This window comes from Octopus sinensis, linkage group LG28, assembly GCF_006345805.1.
Source record: "Octopus sinensis linkage group LG28, ASM634580v1, whole genome shotgun sequence".
Classification (NCBI taxonomy): Eukaryota; Metazoa; Mollusca; class Cephalopoda; order Octopoda; family Octopodidae; genus Octopus; species Octopus sinensis.
In genome coordinates, this window is record NC_043024.1 from 2,322,805 (window position 1) to 2,340,747 (window position 17,943).

General features: G+C 37.9%; 3 protein-coding genes across 6 annotated transcripts in view; 2 read left to right on the top strand and 1 right to left on the bottom strand.

Moving 5' to 3' along the window:
- The window catches only part of LOC118768281 (zinc finger protein 479-like), a 27,634-nt gene continuing 9,691 nt past the window's right edge, over positions 1 to 17,943 (top strand). The window contains exons 1-3 of one of the 4 annotated variants that reach the window (XM_036514442.1): positions 1 to 225; positions 2,199 to 3,109; positions 3,278 to 3,808. In XM_036514442.1, coding sequence (XP_036370335.1) covers positions 2,717 to 3,109; positions 3,278 to 3,649 — 765 coding nt within the window. In that variant the 5' untranslated portion in view covers positions 1 to 225; positions 2,199 to 2,716 and the 3' untranslated portion in view covers positions 3,650 to 3,808. Of the gene's footprint in view, positions 226 to 2,198; positions 3,809 to 17,943 lie in introns of those variants that run through there. The other 3 variants (XM_036514441.1, XR_005004109.1, XM_036514440.1) reach the window with 3 other exon arrangements.
- On the top strand, positions 8,402 to 9,877 carry LOC115225557 (zinc finger protein 664-like). Its single transcript, XM_029796482.2, has one exon. It carries the CDS (start codon positions 8,402 to 8,404, stop codon positions 9,875 to 9,877), a length of 1,476 nt encoding a protein of 491 aa, XP_029652342.1.
- LOC115225558 (early growth response protein 1-like) lies at positions 13,130 to 14,092 on the bottom strand. The gene is made up of 2 exons (XM_036514468.1): positions 14,043 to 14,092; positions 13,130 to 13,418 (listed from the first exon to the last, which is right to left on the bottom strand). Exons 1-2 carry the CDS (start codon positions 14,090 to 14,092, stop codon positions 13,130 to 13,132), a joined length of 339 nt encoding a protein of 112 aa, XP_036370361.1.

Below are 17,943 nucleotides of genomic sequence, written 5' to 3' on the forward strand. Positions count from 1 at the left end.
AGTTCCCTTTGTGCCATTGTCTCACAAGCACCTTACCTTCTTTCACTCTAATTTAACGGGCACCAACCGAACGACGAGTGACTAACCGTAAAGTAACAGTTAAATCACAGAGAACACTGTGACCTATTTTAACACTGTGCCTGTGTGGGTATCTAAGAATTATTTATAGACTTTCATAGAATGACTCCTTGAAGATACAGTGATGTCTTTCTTATTGGAATCTAAGTAAGTATTATTATTAATATGTGAGTATTATTAATGTGTGTGTATTCTTGGAATGCACATGTTAATATATATTTATATATTTTCAGTAAGTGGTCCGTTAGTGAAGGAAAATGCACGCAATATCTTGTACGCCATAATTAGTAATGTATTGCTCTGTAATATGTGTGGTGGCACGCATGTATTTCTGTGTATGTTTTGGAAAGAAACTGACAAAAAAAAAAGATAATAATTGGACACGGTAGAACCTGTGATGTTACCATTATGCGAGATACCTTGTTTTAATGTCAGAGTTATATATTGCTACGTAATTGGGTAGGTGTGTACCCCGCCCCAGCTCCGACTTTGTTGCTTCCAGACTTTAAAAAATGGTTACTTTTTAACGAATTCTTCAACAAATAACTGTTTAGATTCTGTAGATTGAGAATATGGAAAGATTTGTTGAAGATTTTTTCGATGAGTGGAGAGGAATTTCGGAAAATTCACACGACCCGACATTCTTCCCCGCTCATAACTTTTATTGAAAATGGGTATTCTTTAACGAAATTTTATACAAATACCTTTCAAATGGTTCAGATTACGACGACAAAGAAATTTCTTGGCAAAATTTTTGGAATGTGGGCGGAGTGGAGGAATTTTGGATCGGACTGTCCATATAAGTTGGAATCTCTCGGTTTTGACGCGGATTTTTTTCCATTTTTTTAAAAACAGTCTTCAGAATAATGGAAAGCATGGGAAAAAAAAAAAATATTTTGAAAATTTATGATTTTTTTTTTCACTCTCCCCACCCCGGACCGAGTTTGACCAGTTTTTTTTTTTCATTTCGTACTTAAAACCCGTGAGAGAAATATTTTCGGTTAAAAAAAAATTAATAATTTCAGAGGAAAATGTGTGATTTAATGTAGATCTGACTGTTGTTTCTAGCACATCCCAAGGCCTCGTTTCTTTCTCCCTCACATTTATTGATGTTTTTCAATGTTTTTTTGCTCCCCGTAATCATATTTTATAGAATGATAATGCCAAAGTAACACACACCTAGTCCATTGCTGGGATATAAGCAAAGGGGAAAAAAATGGTAAATTGAATTTTTACTCGCACCCCAACCGAGCGAGGCCGCGTATGTGTGGGGGTAAGGCAAAACCATTTTCTAAAAGAAAATTATGCTATCAAAATAAGTCCTCGTCTTTTACATATCTCTTATTAAAATCACTCTGGATAAATCCCAGCAATGATCTTCTCAGGGTCTCCAATACTATAGAATTATAAACAGAAATAATCGGGGGAAAAAAATCAGATTTTCAAATTTTCCCTTTTTTTTTATAGTATGTGTTTATGGGGGAAATTATTGAAAAACATCAATACATATTTGAGTGAGAGAAAAACGAAGATGTTCTTGCACGTGCTAGAAACAACAGCCAAATCTCCCTTAAATCACACACTTTTTCCTCGCCCCCTTCCAAAAAATTTTGCCTACAAGATCTTGATCTGGCAGAGTTTCTACAGCTGGATGCCCTTCTTAATGCCAACCACTCCGAGAGTGTAGTGGGTGCTTTTACGTGCCACCGGCACGAGGGCCAGTCAGGCGGTACTGGCAAAAGCCACGCTCGAATGGTGCTTTTTATGTGCCACCTGCACTGGCAACGACCTCACTCAAATGTTTTCTTTTTTATATATATAACTATACCAGCTTCTAAATTACCCTCATTTTGATGCATGTTTAACTGTGGTTGGTAGGGTCTTGCACAGTACCACCAATCAATACTATCTTCTGTAACTTCTCTCTACTGCATCTTCTGGTTAGCCATCACCATTTAAGCCTTCTTTTGAATCTATCATCCAAAGATTCCACTAAAACGGAAAACTTCGTTTCTTATTTACAGTTTTTTTGCCAATATAGAAATTTAAAGTAAAATTTCCACTTTTGAATCTCGTCTTTTTAAGTATTCTCTCCACCTTATTCTGTTTCTTTATTTCAGAACATCGGATGACATTGCCAGAAGAACTTCTAATACACCATTATCACCATCATCATTTCAAGGTTAACGGAAGATATTCTACGAAACAAATAAAAACCCCATTTACATAAATCTGCGAAGAATTACTGTGAAATATTTCTTCTGAACAGGAATTACTGGAGAAATTTCTCAGCTTCACTGTCTGGAATATGTACCAGATGATTCTGTATTTTAAATAATCTTGGACAAGTTTATATAGGAGTACACCGCATTGTTGTATAGCTACGAAGACCTCATTTGAAGAAATTCTAGCTGAGACATATTCTTTGTGATTAAAAAATAAAGAAGGAAAAATACCGTTAATATCCATGTGATATTTGTAGTAATGCCAGTAGACCTATCAACTATTGGTATCTTTGTTGATAAAGATATATATTTAAACGATACTTTGAAAAGCACGAATTGTAAGAATTATATAAAAATTAATTTTGTGAGAAGTTGAAAAAAAATTGATGTATTTTTCTTGAAGAATTCTGAAAATGACAGAAAATTCCTATAACTGTGATGTCTGTCACAAGTCGTTCTCTCAAAAATCTAATCTGAAAACTCACGTACTCATTCATACTGGAGAGAAACCCTTTCGCTGTGATATCTGTGGTAAATCGTTTGCTGGGGGTAGTAACTTGACTAAACACAAACGTACACACACAGGAGAAAAACCATATCAGTGTGATATCTGCGGAAAATCATTCTCCGTAAATCACAACTTGACTTCTCACAAACTCATTCACACGGGAGAGAAACCATATCACTGTGACATCTGTGGTAAATCTTTCTCTCAAAACAGTCTCTTAACTTACCACAAACGCATTCATACGGGAGAGAGGGCTCATCGCTGTGATATCTGTGGTAAAATATTTTCTGAAAGTGGGGCTTTAACAAGACACAAACGTACTCATACAGGGGACAAACCATATGACTGTGATATCTGCGGTAGTGCTTTCTCTCAAAGTGATTTCTTGACAAGACACAAACGTATTCATACGGGTGAGAAACCATATCACTGCGATATCTGTGGTAAATCATTCTCTGAAAGTGGTGCTTTAACAAGACACAATCGCACTCATACCGGGGACAAACCGTATCACTGTGATGTCTGTGGTAGAACGTTCTCTCAAATAGATTTCTTAGTAAGACACAGACGCATTCATACAGGGGAGAAGCCATACCATTGTGATATTTGTGGTAAATTGTTTGCTGGGTGTAGCGATTTGACCAGACACAAACGCATTCATACCGGGGACAAACCATATCACTGTGATATCTGTGGTAAAGCAGTTGCTAGAAGCAGTGACTTGACCAGACATAAACGTACTCATACAGGAGAGAGGCCATATCACTGTGATATCTGTGGTAAATATTTCTCGCAAGCAGGAGGCTTATCCAGGCACAAATGCATTCACACAGGATAGAAATGATATCATTATGATGTTTCTGGTGAATTCTTTTCTTCTGGGGTTGTCTTAAATAAACAAAAACACATTTATACAGCTAAGAAACCACATCTCTTTTACTTGTTTTAGTCATTTGACTGCGGCCATGCCAGAGCACTGCCTTTAGTCGAGCAAATCAACCCCAGGACTTATTCTTTGTAAGCCTAGTACTTATTCTATCGGCCTCTTTTGGAGGACCACTGCAATAAGTGTATGAACCCGGGAGGGGAATATTTTAATTAACTGATCCTTCTGTATTTTCTTTTACCCAAAGCCAGGAACTTTTCAGCAATCCCTCGTATAGACATGAAAACTGGATTCAAGAACTGCAGCAGTTCCATTGGCCAGAATGGACCATTATCACCTGTCGGCATATGAATACAAGTCCATACAAGAGGTTTTCTCGTGGTCAATAATAGAGTATCTGGTGTTCTAACACATTCACTGTTAGTGGAAGATAAATACATATATACTTATAGATGTATCTATAAATGATAGATTTCTTTGTGTTCATCTACCAAATCCACTCATAAAACTTAGAATGGCCCAGGAAAGTACTTGGTCAAAGTGCCTTGTTGTGGAAGTGAACCTGAGACCTCATGGTTAGGGAGCAAGATTTTAACTACACATCCATGTCTGCTCCTATTTATGTATATCCCTACACACACTGCTATATCTACTACAATATAAAATATAATTACTTACTAAAACCTCTAAAGACAATTTTTTTTTTTTAAATATCAAATTTCAAAGTTGGTGCCTACAAGGACATTTTTTAAAATTTCTTTTTTAAACACAATTATGATTAAAGAAGCGTCAATAAAGAAATATAATTGATGTTTATAAAATTCACAATTATTTGAAAAGTTAAATTTTAAATAAAGTTAAATCAACAAAAATATTATCTTGTAAAAGGATTTTCTCTCAAATTTTGTGTCTTTAAAATGTCCTCACTTTGTCATTAAGGCTGCAGATTCCCCATTTCTCTCTGTTTTCCCTCCATGGAAAAAAGTTTTGTTATAAAATCCCATGTTTTAGGCTATGGAAATTGAAATTCCGATTCTTAAAAAAAAAAAAAATTTCAAAAATTTCAATCCCACTCCCCCTCTTTCAGAATCATAAACTTCATATTTTTTATGTATTTCAAAAAAAAAAAAAGAGAGAAGAAATTCCGGAAAAAGTGAAGAAATGTTGGGAAATTGAAATTTTGAAGTTGCGATTTTTTTTTCGGAATCGGAATCTCCATAGTCAAAAACATGGCAACCCGTAACAAAATAAAATACATTTTAAGTGGAGAAGGGGGTTCCATTTACATCTCCGCCATCATCATCATCGTTTAACGTCTGTTTTCCATGCTAGCATGGGTTGGACGGTTCAACTGAGGTCTGGAAAGCCAGGAGGCTGCACCAGGCTCCAATCTTGATCTGGCAGAGTTTCTACAGCTGGATGACCTTCCTAACGCCAACCACTCCGTGAGTGTAGTGGGTGCTTTTTACGTGCCACCTGCAGACATGGCTGGCACCGGCCGCGATCAGTTGGTGCTTTTTGTGTGCTACTGGCACTGAGGCCAGTCGGGGCGGCACTGGCAATGGCCACGTGCAGATGGTTCTCTTACGTGCCACCGGTACTGGTATCACAACTACAATTTCCATTGATTTTGATCGATTTCGAATCCATAACAAAATAAAATATATTTCAAGTGGAGAAGTGTGTTCCGTTTACATCTCCGCCATGTGAACCAAAATACGTGTCAGAAACATCTTGAAATACTACAGAAATTATGTTACAAAAATGATAATGTATACCTCTTTGAGTGGTGCATCAACTGGGATGATAAAGAAAAGAGATGGGTTGCGTTTGGAGGAAAAAATTATCTCGGGCCAGGGTAAAGACTTGCAGCTGCTAATAAGAATACGTGTATTCTCCTGGCAGCAGGTTTAATACTTTCCATAAATTGGAATCTAGAGAGGTATTGCTTTAAGAAACAGGCACGGATGCCTGGTCGAACAACCATTCTTTTCACTGATTCCCACAATCTCTGTTGTCTGAGTGTGCACCGACACGTTTGTAGGATGCACCAAATTTTTGCTGTGGTTGACCTGAAAGTTGTCGATAAACAAGCGTTGTATTCTACACTTGGTCTTCAACAACAGAATGGCGCTTTACAATTCCTGTGAATTGACATTATATCCAGGAATTTGCCAATTTAATAATGACAGTGAGGCACGAGATTTCTTTCACAAACACAATGTTATTCCTAGTACTGTAGATTGCCCTACACGTCATTCAACTTGTACATTCCGGTCTTTGAAACCATGGCAAACCCCTGACAAAACACTCGTGCTGCATCTCTTTTGTCAGTGAACAAGTCTCGGTTTCAAAGCGATAAAAATATCGACATTGAAATGAGATTTAAATGTTGCAGTGATCCAACCATTTCTCTTTGTGTATGTTCTTCATAATCTTTTAGAGCAAGTTGTTTTACACCTATTTTTTTTGTTTTTGTGCCCGGATCAAACGCTTTTGGAACATTCACGATGTGAATTTTCCAAGTCCTCTCCCCCAACTACTCCTTTCGCGAGCGTACATTTTTTCTCATATTCGTTTAGAGCAAGTTGTTTTACACCTATTACACAATTTTGTTTCGTTTTTATGCCCGGGTCAAATGCTTTAGTTTAGTCCTCGGAACTTTCCAGGAAGTCTCTCTTCCTCGGAGCTTTCTAGGAAGTCTCATATTCCAGGCACCAGACAAAAAATATAGTTTATACAACGCACATATATTTTAATATATAATTTCAGCAAAACAATTTAGATTCAAAAGAATATGGTACTTAACCTAGATGCACGAGAATTTTTTTATGGTATTAACCATAAAATTATGTGGGGGTGATTATAACCAAAAAATAAGCAACAAGAATGGATCGGTAGTTTAGTACAATTGTTTCATACTATAACATTTTATTAAAGCTGCAAATATTACAGCAAATATAATGTCAAGTAATCTTCTGCTAAATTTCATATAGGTTTTCCAAACATCTTGGAGAGTGTAAATATACTTATAAAGTTATAGATGTGAGCTCCAGGAACTTGAAGCAAGATTCCAAGCAGACCATATATGCTTTCCAACAATGTAAAGTTCTTTACAACTATAACTTTATAAGTATATTTACACTCTCTAATATGTTTGGAAAACCTATATGAAATTAGCTGAAGATTACTTGACATTATATTTAATGTAATATTTGCAGATTTAATAAAATGTTTATAGTATGAAACATTTGTACTAAACTACCGATCCATTCTTGTTGCTTATTTTTTGGTATATATATATATATATATATACTGTCAATTAGTTGTCCCATAAGTAAAAAAAACTGTACACAATATATTTTGATTATATGAAATTACCAGTAATATACGATATGTATGTACGTATGTATGTATGAATAAACCAAATTACATACAGGACTTTTTACGTGTGTCACCGATGCCATTGAAACAAGGGGAACAATCCCCAACAACACCGCTCACCGATCTTGGTAACTTTAATTAATTTTATTAATGTTTTGTGAAGTAATTATCTCTTGTTAAAGTAAACGTTGATAATTGTGGCTAAGATGAGAGACCCTCCACGTGTTCCAGGATCGGTGGTACCCATTGCTTTCTTGATTAATATTTCATTTCATCACAAACTTTACATCGTTAATTAGTTCCCTAATTAACAGGAAGAAGATCAGTAATTAACTTATAACGACCAACAAATCATTCAACTTTTGCTGAGACACTTTTCATTTGGATTTCAAAGCGAAAACACAAATTATTTGGATTGGCTCAACACATCACAAACCGTGGAGTTTTCTACTCACCAGCGTAAGCAACTGTCACTATTTAATTAGGATCTCTCACTAATTAACACAGTGTTAAAGAATGTATTGAAACCTACGAACCTGTTTGGTCGAATGTTAACTCGTTTTCTGTGATTCTTAGGAAACAAAGAATCCGTTACAGAGTTAACTATCCAGCTACCGTTGTGCCATTTCGCATCGCTGCACTATTAAGCAACACACATACACACGCTTATTTCTTTACTACCCACAAGGGGCTAAACACAGAGAGGACAAACAAGGACAGACAAAGGGATTAAGTCGATTACATCGACCCCAGTGCGAAACTGGTACTTATTTAAACGACCCCGAAAGAATGAAAGGGAAAGTCGACCTCGGCGGAATTTGAACTCAGAAAGTAAAGACAGACGAAATACTTATTTCTTTACTACCCACAAGGGGCTAAACATAGAGGGGACAAACAAAGACAGACAAAGGGATTAAGTCGATTACATCGATCCCAGTGCGTAACTGGTACTTAATTTATCGACCTCGAAAGGATGAAAGGCAAAGTCGACCTCGGCGGAATTTGAACTCAGAGCGTAACGGCAGACGAAATACCGCTAAGCATTTCGCCCGGCGTGCTAATGTTTCTGCCAGCTCGCCGCCTTACACACGCTTATTTGTATCAAGTACTTTGACAATACGCTAATAGAAATTTATAGCCTCTACATGGCTATAGGGACACGGTCGGCAACAGTTTTTCTGATGGTAAGTAACATATATACATGTAATGAGGGTTGTAGTTCCATGCAAATTAAACAGACATTCCTGATATTAGGCACAAAAAGCTAAACCGTAATTAACTCACAGACATACTCCAGCTTCGAAGAATCCGTGAATTAACATGGAGGACTTTAAGGACTTCAATACATCTAACACAACTGTTTTTAACAATATAAATACAGTTAGGGACACAGAGAGAGATGAGAAATCTCTACATGGGGAAACAGTTTCTAAACAAACGTTCCAGGTAAATATTACGAAATATAAATGTGATGTTTGTGGGAAACTTTGCTCTTCGGAACATGAGGTCTTCAAGCATAAAGAAATGCACAATCAGAAAAAACCGTATCAGTGTGAGATATGCGGAAAGTCCTTTGGGTGTAGGAGTCAGTTGAAAATACACAACAGATCCCATACCGGAGAAAAACCGTATCCCTGTGAAATCTGTGGAAAAGCTTTTGGTTCCAAAAGTAATTTAACGCAACACGTAAAGACACACGCTGGGAAAAAACTCCATCACTGCGAAATCTGCCGAAATACTTTTGTGTCGAGTACGAATTTGAAAATACACTATAGGATTCATACTGGGGAAAAACCCTTCCGCTGTGAAGTTTGCGGAAAATCCTTCGTGTCTAATATTCAGTTAAAAACACATAAACGGGTCCACACTGGAGAGAAACCTTATCACTGTGAGATATGTGGAAAAGCTTTTGTAACCAGTTGTCACTTAAAGGAGCACAACCGGACCCATACAGGGGAGAAACCATATCAGTGTAAAATCTGTGGGAAAGCTTTTATATCCAGTAGTAAATTGAAACTACACGACAGGGCCCATACTGGGCAGATACCCTACCACTGTGAAATATGTGGAAAAGCTTTTATGTGTAGTAGTAAGTTGAAAATACACCACAGGACCCATTCTGGGGAAAGGCCCTTTTGTTGTGAAATATGCGGCAGGTCTTTCTCTAACAACGCCAATCTTGTTGGACACAAACGAACCCACACCGGGGAAAAGGCGTTTCTCTGCATGATTTGCGGGAAGTCTTTTAGCTTGAATTATTCTTTAAAAAGACACAGAACCACCCATACTGGAGAAAAACCATTTGCCTGTGAGACATGCGGAATGTCTTTTAGTTTGAAGAATTCTTTGAAAAGACACCAAAGGACTCATTCTGGGGAAAAACTCAGTCATTGTGAAATCTGTAACAAATATTTCTCCAATAATTTCAATCTTTCTGTTCATAAGCGAATCCACGGAGGAGTGAAGACTTGTTACTGTGAAATATGTGGTAAAAGTTTCTTTCATAAATCTTATCTTTCTGCTCACAAAAGGACGCATGTTGGAGGGAAATCCTTTAAGTGTAACGTCTGCGGGAAATCTTTCTCCAGTAATAATGTCTTGTCACAACACAAAAAAATCCATTCTGGAGAAAAACTGTGTTGCGATATATGTGGGAAATCTTTTTCTTATAATTCAAATCTAAAAGTCCACAGACGAACGCATTCCGGAGAAAGGATGCATCCTTGCGAAACATGTGGGGAATCTTTTACCAGAAGTGATGGCTTAAAGGAACATGTGGCAATGCACACTGCATGAAATGTGGATCATGTATTTCTTTTATAGCAAGACACTGTGTCCCTCTATCTTGCTTTGTGGAGGCACATGGCCTAGTGGTTAGAGCAGCGGACTCGTGGTCGAGGGATCGCGGGTTCAAATCTCAGACCGGGCGATGTGTGTGTTTATGAGAGAAACACCTAAGCTCCACGCGACTCCGGCAGAAGGTAATGGCGAAACTTCCGCTGACTCTTTCGCCACAACTTTCTCTCACTCTTTCCTCCTGCATCTTGCAGCTCACCTGCAACGGCCCGGCGTCCCGTCCAGGTGGGGAACCTATACGCCAAGGAAACCAGGAAACCGGCCCTTATGAGCCAGGCATGGCTCGAGAAGGAACAAACAACAACTCTATTTTGCTTTAGCCGTGTATTTCCTCTATAGCAAGACGACACCTGTGGATGTCCTACCTTACTTTAGCCATTGAATACCAGGCATAAAAACAGCTCAGCTTTCTCTTGGTAGCGGCAGGGTTTTCCATTCCTTTTTTCTGCCTTGCAAATTATTTACCAATCTCCCACTAGTGCCAGTGGCATGAAAAACAGCGTCCAGTAGACTATGAAGTGGTTGGCATTAGGAAGGTCGTCCAACCACAAAAACCTTGCCAAAGATGATATTGGTGTTTGATGCACTCTTCAGCTCACCGATTCCTTGTCAAACAAAAAAAAAGAAACCTATGCCAGCATGGAAAGCAGACACATAATGATGATATCTACAGACATCCACATAAATGCTTCTAACACAAAACTTGAATTTTGCTCGACTTGTGCTTTTGCACTCCAGCAAATAGATTCACGTTATCTGTATATACTTCTGTTTGGCAATTTGAATTTGTTTCGGAAGTGGGGTTGCATATGGCAGTGATGAACAGAAAATGCTGTGGAAAGATCGATATATGCCATTCTTGTTCACTTCTGGGCCGATTTTGTTTCATCTAGCTTTGAATTATACAGGGTTATTCAAAAAAGAATGATTCTGAGTGTAAACAAACAACTGTAAGTTGCTGGGAAAACGATGTGACTACAGCGCCCGTGTGGCAGCCATTCAAAACTTAGAAAACCCCCACCGCTACCCACTAATCTCAATACCTTAAACATCGAATAACAACAGTGATTAATTCAATGGATCGTGATATGCATCATTGATGTTGCCCATATCTTTGGTGGTGGCCACATTGAACACTTGTAAGACAGGAAATAAAAGTTGATTATTAATAAATACTTGTGACTTTGCTGGAGTTTTCTATTGCTTTTCCTTATTAAAATATTGCATAATGAAATCAGTTCATTTTCTTTGAATAACCCTGTCCTGTGTTTTTAAGACTAAACATAGTCAGCCTACAAACTTTTCAGCCCAGCTTCATCTGTACAACAAATTACATGGTTTCAAAATAAACAGTGAAATAAGCTCAGAATGGAGAAATGCGTAACAGGTGTCATATATTAATCATGTTTGTCAATTTACAGTTGATTCAGCAGAAATATTGGTTTGAGGTTTTACATGTGAAATGATTGAAGAATATTCTGTTGTGTCTGGGGAAAAACGAAATAAAGATTCAAGAATAATTTAACATAAAAACAATTTTATTCAGAATTCAGGACCTCGTGACTGAGATGGGAGAAGATTGAAAAAATTTAGTGATGTCTTGTATAGGAGACAAGTACAAGCCATACAAACATGGAGAAGGAATATTAAAACATTGATGATGGTGTTGGTAATTCAAAAACTACATCAACCACTTTGTGGATATGTTAATTCTAATGTTACAGAGGTACTTGTGAATAAATATTTAGTGTAAATGTGAAATCGAGAAGGTAATACGCTACAAAGAAAATAAATGGTAAAATTATATAAATAGAATCATTCTGTTCATGGGATATCATCATCATCATCATTTAACATCCGTTTTCCATGCTAGCATGGGTTTGACGGTTCGACCGGGGTCTGGTAAGCCAGGAGGCTGCACCAGGCTCCAGTCTGATTTGGCAGAGTTTCTATAGCTGGATACCCTTCCTAACACCAACCACTCCGTGAGTGTAGTGGGTGCTTTTTATGTGCCACCGGCGCAGGCTTGCAACATACTAAAATTTAAACCAGAAAAACATTATATATATATATAGAAGAATGTATATAAAATCCAGAATATATATTAGATATATGCATATATTATCATGGTATGATAACCCCAAAGAATCTATTCTCCCTTCAGAACATATATTAGATTGTTATATATAAATAAATACTTTTATTTATATATTCCATTTAAATAATACTTTTATTCAAAATATGACAGTCACAGAAATCTGGTGCAGACATCTGGCTGGCTGGCTTCTGTTAAGCCATCTCACCCATGCCAGCATGGAAGGTGGATGTTAAACAATGATGATGATGACAGTGGTAAGTTCATATACCAGGGTAGATACAGACGTGGTTATATAAAATATAGCATTTGAAGATTGTTATCACACCTTTATATTTTGTTTCCCTTAATTATACATTTATATAAATCCTGTTAATATCCTGGAGTGATTTTTCATATCAATAGTTATTTTTCTGCATAATTGAATACATTAGCATTAATTAGCTTTTTGAGAAAAAGATTTATTACAGATTGAGGTAAATGGAGCACGAAAGTGAGGTAGACCGAGTAAAAGTTGGAAGGGACAGGTGGAGGAGGAGATGGGGGTTACGTTTGAGAAGTGAGGATGCCTAAAACCGACCAAGATGGTATGAGGGTGGTTGCTATGGCATCAAGGTAGATCCGGCCACACCCATTAACGGGGACAAAACACAGATTTAAAATCATCGTTTAGCGTCCGCTTTCCATGCTAGCATGGGTTGGACGGTTCAACTGGGATCTGGGAAGCCAGAAGGCTGCACCAGGCTCCAGTCTGATCTGGCGGTGTTTATACAGCTGGATGCTCTTCCTAACACCAACCAACTCCGTGAGTGTAGTGGGTGCTTTTTATGTGCCACCTGCACAGGTGCCAGACGAGGCTGGCAAATGGCCACGATCGGTTGGTGCTTTTTACGTGCCACTGGCACAGAGGCCAATCGGGACGGCACTGGCAACAGGCACGTTCAGATGGTTCTCTTATGTGCCAGCCGCACTGGTATCACAGCTACAATTTCCATTGATGTTGATCGATTTTGATTTTCACTTGCCTGAACAGGTCTTCACAAGTAGAGTTTTGTGTCCCAAGAAGGAAAGGTATGCATAATATTGTATGATAATCATCATAGCATTATGGTGTCTATCTCTATATGAACACGTCTGTGTTTAGCTAAATCACCGCTACGTGAGAATGATATCCCACAAATGTCACACTGATATGGTTTCTCTCCTGTGTGAATGCGTTTGTGTTTGGTTAAGACAGCTCCATCAGAGAATGATTTACCACAGATATCACAGGTATAAGGTTTGTCACCTGTGTGACTACGTATGTGTTTGGTTAATTTACTTCCTTCTGAGAATGCTTTGCCACAGACATCACAGCAAAATGGTTTCTCACCTGTGTGGATATACCTGTGAGCAGATAAGTGGCTGTTTTGAGAGAATGATTTACCACAGGTATCGCAGTGATATGGTTTCTCACCTGTATGCGTGTACTTGTGTGTAGTTAGGCTACCTGTCTGAGAGAAAGATTTACCACAGATATCACAGCGATATGGTTTGTCACCTGTATGAATATATTTGTGTATAGTTAAATTACCAGTATGAGAGAATGATTTACCACAGATATCGCAATGATATGGTTTATCACCTGTATGAATGCGTCTGTGTCTCGTTAGCGTACCTGTCTGTGAGAATGATTTACCACAGGTGTCACAGTGATATGGTTTCTCACCTGTATGAATACGTTTATGTTTTGCTAAGGTATCATTTTGAGAGAATAATTTTCCACAGATATCACAGTGATATGGTTTCTCACCTGTATGAATATATTTGTGTGTAGTCAAGCTACCTGTGTGAGAGAATGATTTATCACAGATATCACAACGAAAAGGTTTATCACCTGTGTGACTACGTTTGTGTGCAGTTAAACCACCTGTCTGTGAGAATGACTTACCACAGATATCACAGCGAAATGGCTTCTCACCTGTATGAATGCATTTGTGTGTCTTGAGGTTACATTTTTGAGAGAAAGACTTTTTACAGATATCACAGTCGTATGAGGATTTTCCTGTCACTTTCGGCATCTCTCAAGAAAAAGATATCAATCCTTTCAGTTTCTTATATAATTCATATTTCCATGGGTATTCCTCTATCACCAGAATATATAGATATTAAGGATATTTTTAATAAGGTCCTAAAAGAGAATGACTCTCCCCAGACACAACAGGATATTTTTTACTGTTCTTTTTTTAATATATATATAGTTTAATCATAATGAACATGTCTCTCCTATATTTCCACCAAATGAGATCTTTGTTGGTATCTAAAGATGTTGTGAACTCCTCCATAAATTTTGTCCACGATTACGTAGAACACAAAAGCATCTCGTACGCATTCCAGATACTGAAGCTGAGAAATTTATAAATTGCAGTTCAGAAGAAATATTTCACGATAGTTCAGCATGGATTATATCTCTATATGACAACCTCCTTGAATCGATAATACAACCTCCTTGTATCGACGATACATCTGAAGTGAAGAATTCTCTTCTGCCAACGTCGACTGATGTCCTGAAAGAAAAGAGGAACAGAATAAAAGAGAGAGGTTACTTAATAAGTTGAGATACAGCAGAGAAATTCTTCTCTATTTCTAAACTCATAAACTGTAGATCTACTCCTTCAGGTGAACAAACGAACTTAACCAATATATTCTTCCATTTACAAGACTGAAAGGGGTATATGTACAAGGGGATGTAAAAATGTTCCTGGCTTTGGTTAAAAGAAAATACAGGAGGGTCAGGGAATTATGATATTCCACTCTCTGATACATATACTCATCATCGTTTTTCGTTCTCTCCATTCTTTTTCCCCCTCTTAATCCTTTCTGCCGAAAAGTGTAACCTCGAAATATAAATACGATGGGCTTCTTTCAGTTTCCGTCAACTAAATCCACTCACAAGGATTTGGTCGACCCGAGGCTATGATAGAAGACACTTGCCCGGGATGGCACTCGGTGGAACTGAATACACAAAACGAAGTTAAGAAATTAAAACAAGTAAAATATGTGTGAAATGAAGAAGAGACGAAACTGTGTCTAGTGTCTACACAAACACACACAAAGGTGTAATCTATACTAATTAGTCCGAAACAAGATACCTTTTGTTGCACAGACGATTACGAATTAAAGGTTGGGAAGAAAGCTTTTTACCACACAGCCAAACCGGCGCCCATATATATATATATTTAGATAAAACTGGCCGGTTATGCTTTTCATGTAGCACCAGCACAGGGCTCTTCTGCAGGGTTTTTATTTTTATGCGTGTGATCCACCAGTCTATGAAACAATTGCCCTGCATGAAACCGGTCCATGGGGCAAAAAAGAAAAAAAAATCAAGGTCGTGCGTGTGTGTGTACGAGCATGCATGGATGTTGATGCTCTGACTGACAGAAACGGTGTTGATGTTTACATTCCTTCTTCACATTACAATCGAGCACGCTGTTCTTTCGAAGAATAAAAACAGCCTTAATGAACAAAAAAAAACTGTGAAGAATTAGTTACGTGAAGTGCAACCAGCTGTAAAATCCTGCCTCAAATAACTCCCCGAGCATCATATACATACGTGGACAAACTCACACACACACATATATACACTGTGAGAGTATGTATGTGTGTACACACACATACACTCATATATATATATATAGATATAGATATGACAATAAGTTCAAGCCTTTAATTCATAATGGTTTGTGCGACAAAACGTATCTCATTTCGGACTAATTAGTATAGATTACACCTTTTTGTGTGTTTGAGTGTGTGTGTAGACATTAGACACAGTTTCGTCTCTTCTTCATTTCACACATATTTTACTTGTTTTAATTTCTTAACTTCGTAAGCTTCGTTGTTCTAATCAAGAGATTTTTGTATAGGTCTACAGCTTTCGGTGTATGCACATATATATATATATATAATATATATATATATATATATATATACATATATATATATATATATATATATATACATACACGCACAGACATACATACATAGGAAAAGGAAAGATCCAAGGAAGGGAAGACGGAGGGAAAAAATTGCCAACGGTACACATGCGGTTGCATTTTGAATGTGTATATATATACACATACACACACACACACACAAACATACATACATGTAAACATATACACACAGATCTGTGATTGTGTGTGTGTGTATATATATATACAAATTATTTTATGTTTATTAAAGACGAAAGTGATTTCTTCTTTCGGAGATGTCAGGCCATTCCAAGCGTAATACGAAATCAAAACAAAGAAATCCATTCACACGACATGTATACAATATAAGTGTTTATATAAACGAAATACTTACATATTAGTATAAAGAACTAGAGAGGGAAATGTGAGGATACGTTGAAGGGGTCTGGACTTCTTAAATCAGACTGGACATTAACAGGTTCGAGAGAATTTCTAGGTTTTTATAGCAAAAGTTGATGTAGATCAACGTAATAATGAATGCTGTATCTTCTTTCTTTACACAGTTAATTGCCGATCATGTAAATTTAATTGGATCGCGTTGAATACCAGTTGTGAAGTGGAACTGATCAAGTAATGTAGATGTGAATGAAACAATTGAAGGAAATTAATTGGGAAGATTTAGCAATTAGCAGACGAAGGGAAATAACTCTACTTTTGACAGCGGTCTTTAAATAGGTCCCGAGGCATTTAATACGGTTAAGGGTTACCCGAGGCACTTAATACAGTTAGGGGGTGGAGGCGCAATGGCCCAGTGGTTTGGGCAGTGGACTCGCGGTCGTAGGATCGCGGTTTCGATTCCCAGACCGGGCATTGTGAGTGTTTATTGAGCGAAAACACCTAAAGCTTCACAAGGCTCCTGCAGGGGGTGGTGGTGAACCCTGCTGTACTCTTTCACCACAACTTTCTCTCACTCTTTCTTCCTGTTTCTGTTGTACCTGTATTTTAAAGGGCCAGCCTTGTCACTCTCTGTGTCACGCTGAATATCCACGTGTCTGTGGAGTGCTCAGCCACTTACACGTTAATTTCACGAGCAGGCTGTTCCGTTGATCGTATCAGCTGGGACCCTCATCGTCGTAACCGACAGAGTGCTCCTAATACAGTTAGGGGTTTAAAACCACAATTCCGAAGTTGGGGGAAATTTACGTATTTCTGTGGGTAATAATTTGAGGCGAGTTGGCAGAATCGTTAGCACGCCGAAGTGAAATGCTTCGCGGTATTTCGTCTCCCGCTATGTTCTGAGTTCAAATTTGGCCGAGGTCGACTTTGCCTTTCATCCTTTCGGGGTCGATTAAATAAGTACCAGTTACGCACTGGGGTCGATCTAATCGACTTAATACCTGTGTCTGTTCTTGTTTGTCCTCTCTGTGTTTAGCCCCTTGTAGGTAGTAAAGAAATAGGCATTTCGTCCATCTTGGTGTTCTGAGTTCAAATACCACCGATGTCGACTTCAATTTTCTCCTTCTGGAGTCAATAAAATAGGTACAAGTCGAGTACTGGGGTCGATGTAATCCATTTACCCCGTCACCAAATCATCTGAAGTTAAACACCTCGTAAATTGATGATTTGTGCTTTGATATATAACGTTATCATACACGAGATGGCTACAACTACCGGCCAAGTCTATCGTGAAGATCAAACCGTTCTGGTGGCTATGGCGAAAGAAGTTGTATGGTGAGCGGTGTTGAAGGGTCTATGGTTAGGGGTTAACATACCTGGTTGATGGGAATAGCGAAATAAATATGACTGAAAGGGCCTACATTGACAATGCAGCTAAAAGCTGGTAGCAAACTTTCTGTGGTTTGATGCTTTCCCTGTTTTCAACTCTCGATATATACACACACATATATATATATACATATATATACTTATCACCGTGATCGACCAGGCTATCAGATGTT

Coding starts and splice junctions, on each gene's coding strand:
- LOC115225557 (XM_029796482.2), top strand. CDS start 8,402: ATGGAGGACTTTAAGGACTTCAATACATCTAACACAACTGTTTTTAAC.
- LOC115225558 (XM_036514468.1), bottom strand. CDS start 14,092: ATGCCGAAAGTGACAGGAAAATCCTCATACGACTGTGATATCTGTAAA. Junction 13,419..14,042: donor GACTGTGATATCTGTAAAAA/GTCTTTCTCTCA, acceptor ATCTGCTCACAG/GTATATCCACACAGGTGAGA.